This window comes from Sapajus apella, unplaced genomic scaffold, assembly GCF_009761245.1.
Source record: "Sapajus apella isolate SASKATOON/1434 unplaced genomic scaffold, GSC_monkey_1.0 scaffold2, whole genome shotgun sequence".
NCBI classification, from domain to species: domain Eukaryota; kingdom Metazoa; phylum Chordata; class Mammalia; order Primates; family Cebidae; genus Sapajus; species Sapajus apella.
In genome coordinates this window covers 25,435,804-25,441,689 of record NW_022436942.1, presented here as the reverse complement: position 1 = coordinate 25,441,689, position 5,886 = coordinate 25,435,804, and the positions used below count along the sequence as shown (strand labels likewise).

The window sequence follows — 5,886 nt, the reverse complement described above, 5'->3', positions numbered from 1 at the left end:
CTAGGATCAACAGAAAGGAATACCTGGGTTGCAGTAAGAGTTGTGGAGACAGAAGTTTTATGGTGCAAATGAAGCCTCCAAGTAGCAAGCTTCAGAGAGAATAGATTGTAAATGTACTTAAAGGTCTGTGTTGATGTTAATGCCAGAAAAGTGTAAGTTGGCGCTTGACTCCCACTTCCCATCATGGCCTGAACCAATCTCTCAGGTTACATTTTAAGAACACCCTGGCCGAGGAGAAAGTCCATTCAAATGGTTGGAGGACCTTACAACTTTGTTTTTTGGTTTACAAAAATAATTCTGTTGTTGAGTTAGGAACACTGAGAGCCTCTCCCCAGAATGTAAAAAGGAGAATTCTTTCTGACTGTGGCCAGCCATGCATGTCCTTTCACTTCCTTTAAAAAAAAAAGAAAGAAAGAAAGAAACAAAACAAAACAGGATCGGGGGGCGGGAATAAGGAGGGGTGTGTTATGATAAAGGGCCTTGGCAGCCTCTACGGGTGCGGCTTCACCAGGCTCCGCCCACGAATTCTTGTAGAGGTCACTGACGAGCCCAAAGGGGCGTAAGTAACTGCGCTTGTAAACTCTAGCAGGAAGCTAGCAGTCGCCTCTAAACCCAGAGAAGGGGAAACAGGAATCGATTAGGAATGAAGGATTATAATCAACTTTCCTTCTCAGGAAAAGCTGGGAACCTTCTCATTTTGACTCATGAAAACTAAGCTGAGCTGACTTCTGCCGAATATCTGTTAATTAGGCAAAATGGGCCTCTTGCCGGCCATTTGACTTTGCAGCACAGCCAGTTCTTTTTTCCCCGCTGCAGCTGATTGGCTCTGGAGTGTGGTCAGAGCCTCTCTCCCGCAATTAAAGGAGTCGGGTCTCTAATTGTTGATCTGTTGGGGTTTTTTTTCTCCGCTTCTGAGCAATGGAGCTTACCATCTTTATCCTGCGACTTGCCGTTTACATCCTGGCATTTCCCATGTACCTGCTGAACTTTCTGGGCTTGTGGAGCTGGATGTGCAAAAAATGGTTCCCCTACTTCTTGATGAGGTTCTCTGTGATGTACAACGAACAGATGGCAAGCAAGAAGCGGGAGCTCTTCAGCAACCTGCAGGAGTTTGCAGGTCCCTCCGGGAAGCTCTCCCTGCTGGAGGTGGGCTGTGGCACCGGGACCAACTTCAAATTCTACCCACCTGGGTGCAGGGTGACCTGTATTGACCCCAACCCCAACTTTGAGAAGTTTTTGATCAAGAGCATTGCTGAGAACCGTCACCTGCAGTTTGAGCGCTTTGTGATAGCTGCCGGGGAGAACATGCACCAGGTGGCTGATGGCTCTGTGGACGTGGTGGTCTGCACCCTGGTGCTGTGCTCTGTGGAGAGCCAGGAACAGATCCTCCGCGAGGTGTGCAGAGTGCTGAGACCGGTGAGTGAAAGGGTGTGAGGAGGACTGATTAGTAGCAGCCATTATCACAGCAGGCAGTCCTGTCAATTTCAGGTGGCTGAAACTTTTTTTTTTTTTTTTTTGAGATGGAGTCTCACTGTGTTGCCCAGGCTGGAGTGCAGTGGCGCGATCTCGGCTCACTGCGCCAGGAGCCGTGGCTCATGCCTGTAACCCAGCACTTTGTGAAGCCAAGGGCGGGTGAATCACAAGGTCAGGAGGTTGAGACCAGCCTGGGCAACATAGTGAAACCCTGTCTCTACCAAAAATACAAAAATTTGTCGGATGTGGTGTCATACCCCTGTAGTCCCAGCTACTCAGGAAGCTGAGGCAGGAGAATTGCTTGAACCTAGGAGGCAGAGGTTGCAGTGAACAGAGACTACACCATTGCACTCCAGCCTGGGTGACAAAATGAGACTCCATCTCACACACACACACAAAAGTAAACTCCTAGAAAAGACTGTTGAAATTTTTTTTAGAGTGGGAGAGAAGTTATAAAGAGAACAATTGATAAATCTGAATATAAAAACTTAAAACTACTATAAAGAAAAAAACTCCTGGAGGGGCACAGAGGCTCACATCTGTAATCCCGGCATTTTGGGAGGCCAAGGCAAGCAGATTGCTTGAGGTCAGGAGTTCGAGACCAGCGTGGCCAACATGGTGAAACCCCATCTCTACTAAAAATACAAAACTAAGCCAGGCATGGTGGCAGGCACCTGTAATCCCACAACTCAGGAGGCTGAGGCAGGAGAATCTCTTGCATCTGGGAGGCGGAGGTCACCGTAAGCCAAGATTACGCCACTGCACTCCAGCCTGGGCCAGAGAGTGAGACTCCGTATAAAAATAAAAAGAAAAAAAAAAAAGGAAAAACTTCTAAAAACAAAGTTAAAGTACAAAACAAGCTTAGAAAAAGTATTTTCCAGGGATGACAGACAAGGAGTTAACTTCCTCATGTTAAAAGACATTACGTATCAACATGATCAGTACGGGCAAATAACAGGAACAGAAATATAAACCAATTATGTTACCAAAAATGCTCAAACTTACAATGAAAGAGCTAATTAAGGATACCAATTTTACCTATTATACAGTTAGGGACTTCTTTTAATGCCAGGATAGTGTTGGGGTGGGTTTGGGGGACTGGATACCACCATACCCATTAGAAGAGGTACCCTCTTTGGATGATATCTGATAACATCAAAATTTAAAGCATACATACTCTTTTATCCAGTGGGAATTTATCCTACACGCAAAAACTTGTCCATACACAAGAATATTTATTAAGTAGTATTTGTAATAGCACAAACTGGAAATAACCTAAATATTAATAGGATGCTGTGTAAGTGAGTTGTCACATTGTATAAAGAAACACTGTACAGCTGTTAGAAAGAACAAGAAGAGTTATCTGTGCTGATATTTAAAAACCCCCAAGGGATAATGTTTAATGAGAACAAAAAACAAGGCACAGAATGTTAGGTAGGGCGCAGGCTCACTGTGCACCCATTGTGTAAGGGGGACAGAGGACACACATCTATGTGTGTATGTTAATGGGAATGATAGACAAGTAACTTTTTTTGAGACAGAGTTTCCCTCTTGTAGCCCAGGCTGAAGTGCAATGGCATGACCTCAGCTCAGGGCAACCTCCCCAACCTGGGTTCAAGTGATTCTCCTGTCTCAGCCTCCCAAGTAGCTGGGATTACAGGCACGCGCCACCACGCCTGGCTAATTTTGTATTATTATTTTTTTTTTAGTAGAGACAGAGTTTCTCCATGTTGGTCAGGCTGGTCTTCAACTCCTGACCTCAGGTGATCCGCCCACCTCAGCCTCCCAAACTGCTGGGATTACAGGTGTGAGCCACTGTGCCCGGCCTAGACAAGCAACTATTAACAGTGGTTACCACTTGGGAATGGGATCGGATCCAGGGAAAGAACTACTTTTCATTTTAAACCTTTCTGTAAAGTCTATAATTTTTTATATCTGTATGCAGTTTTCACATATTACCCTTATTATTCTTAGCTAATTTAAACTCATTTTATATTCTGAACAAAGTTAAATAAATGGATATGTTAACATTTGAATTTACTATTCTCGGAGAAAGGCATGTTCTGTAATCCCCAGTTTTGTCTATTTTGTACTGAGACAGGGTCTCCCTCTGTCGCCCAGGCTGGAGTGCAGTGGCACGATCACCGCTCACTGAAGCCTTGACCTCCTGGGCTCAAGCTCTCAGCTTCCCCACCCTCCCAGTGGCTGGGACTACAGGTGTGCACCATCACACCCAGCTAGTTTTTGTATTTTTGTAAAGACAAAGTTTTGCCATGTTGCCCAGGCTGGTCTCAAACTCCTGGGCTCAAGTGGTCTTCCTGCTTTGGCCTCCCATAGTGTTGGGATTATAGGTGTGAGCTACCACACCCGACCCTCAGTTTTATTTTCTAGTAGAGGAAGTTCCTTAGGAAGAAAAGAACTTGGAGATAGAGTTTAGAGACAATCATACAATCCTGTCTTTGGCTCAATATCAGAGTAGTAAATAAAAAAGGACTGATTCTTACACCCAAATGCTGGGTTCTTATGTCCTAAGACTGGGCACTAACTGGCACATTAGTAGACGTTTTGCTTACAGCGTTACTAATCTCACAACACCCCTGCGAGGCAGGTAATTATTATCTCAGTTTACAGTGCCAAAAATCGATTCAACTCTTAAAGGTATCACTTTCTTGATAGTCTTCCTTAGCTTCTGCTAAGTGCCCACTCTCTGCTGGATATAATAAGGGAACTTTATTACTTTTTTTTTTTTTTTTTTTGAGACAGGGTCTTGCTCTGTTGCCCAGGCTGGGGTGCAGTGGTGAGATCTCAGCTCACTGCAGTCTCCACCTCCCTGGTTCAAGCAATTCCCCTGCATCAGTCTCTTGAATAGCTGAGATTACAGGCTCATACTACCATGCCTGGCTATTGTTTTGTATTTGTAGTAGAGACGGGGTTTCACCATGTTGGCCAGGTTGGTCTTGAACTCCTGACCTCAGGCAGTCCACCTACCTCGGCCTCCCAAAGTGCTGGGATTACAGGCATGAGCCACTGGCCCGGCCGGGAACTTTATTACATTTTCATTTAACCCTCTCTCAACAGTCCTCTAAAGTAGAAATGTTAGGACATGTTAGACTCAGAGAGATTAAGGTATTTGCCCAAAGACACACAGGTAGTAGATTTGGCTCTCTTTAATGCAAATGCAAATATTCCTTTTTTTTTTTTTTTTTTTTGAGGCAGAGTCTTGCTCTGTTGCCCAGGCTGGAGTGTAGTGGCACAATCTTGGCTAGCTGCAGCCTCTACCTCCCGGGATCAAGTGATTGTCCCTGCCTCAGCCTCCTGAGTAGCTGGGATTACAGGCATATGCCACCACACCTGGCTAACTTTTATATTTTTAGTATAGACGCGGTTTTGTCATGTTGGCCAGGCTGGTCTCCAACTTCTGGCCTCAAGTGATCCATCCACCTTGGCCTCCCACAGTGTTGGGATTACAGGCATAAGCCACCGCGTCTTGACCTGATTTTTTTAAAAAAGAAATAATAAATCAGGAATTTCCAATTTTTCTATTCCTAACCTAGGTCTTGCACTTACCATATAATTTGGGGGAACTCCATCTCTAAACTGAACTCTGTCTCTAAAATCTGCCCAAGGGGCCAAGACTAGGATAGCTAGAGGAAGCCAAGAAGAGTGGGGCAGTTACCATGATTTTTGGAGGTGACTGCCTGGCCCCTCTCTCCCTACTCCCCTCAGAGGTAGTTGGTAGAAAACTTCTGAAGACGCCCCCCCACCCACAACATGTAATAACATCTATTGTGCCTATACTTGACCAATCTTTTTTTCTTTTAGAGACAGGGTTTCTCCATGTTGGTCAGGCTAGTGTCAAACTCCCGACTTCAGTGATCCACCCACCTCGGCCTCCCAAAGGGCTGGGATTACAGGCAGGAGCCACTGCACCTGGCCTTACTTGACCAATCTTTATAGGACTCCCTGATGAAAGCAGCAGTTGCTAATTCCTACAAGCAGTAATTTACATTTAGTATCACTGACTGATTACCTAATGAGAAAATGTTACCTTGAATTCAGTAATGATTTTAGATGTATCTATATTTTCATTCATCATATCAAGTACTTATTTGTGAAAATGATACAAAAGTTAAAAACATGGTTATTTAAGGCTGGGTGCGGTGGCTCACGCCTGTAATCCCAGCACTTTGGGAGGCCAAGGCGAATGGATCACCTGATGTCGGGAGTTTAAGACCAGCCTGACCAACATGGAGAAACCCCGTCTCTACTAAAAATATAAAATTAGGGCCGGGCGTGGTGGCTCACGCCTGTAATCCCAGCACTTTGGGAGGCCGAGGCAGGTGGATCACAAGGTCAAGAGATCGAGACCATCCTGGTCAACATGGTGAAACCCCATCTCTACTAAAAATACAA

At 45.0% G+C, this 5,886-nt stretch overlaps 1 protein-coding gene across 1 annotated transcript in view; it reads left to right on the top strand.

Moving 5' to 3' along the window:
* Positions 1–505: 505 nt before the first annotated feature.
* The window catches only part of METTL7A (methyltransferase like 7A), a 6,332-nt gene continuing 951 nt past the window's right edge, over positions 506–5,886 (top strand). The window contains exon 1 of the mRNA XM_032285012.1: positions 506–1,416. Coding sequence (XP_032140903.1) covers positions 919–1,416 — 498 coding nt within the window. The 5' untranslated portion in view covers positions 506–918. The remainder of the gene's footprint in view (positions 1,417–5,886) is intronic.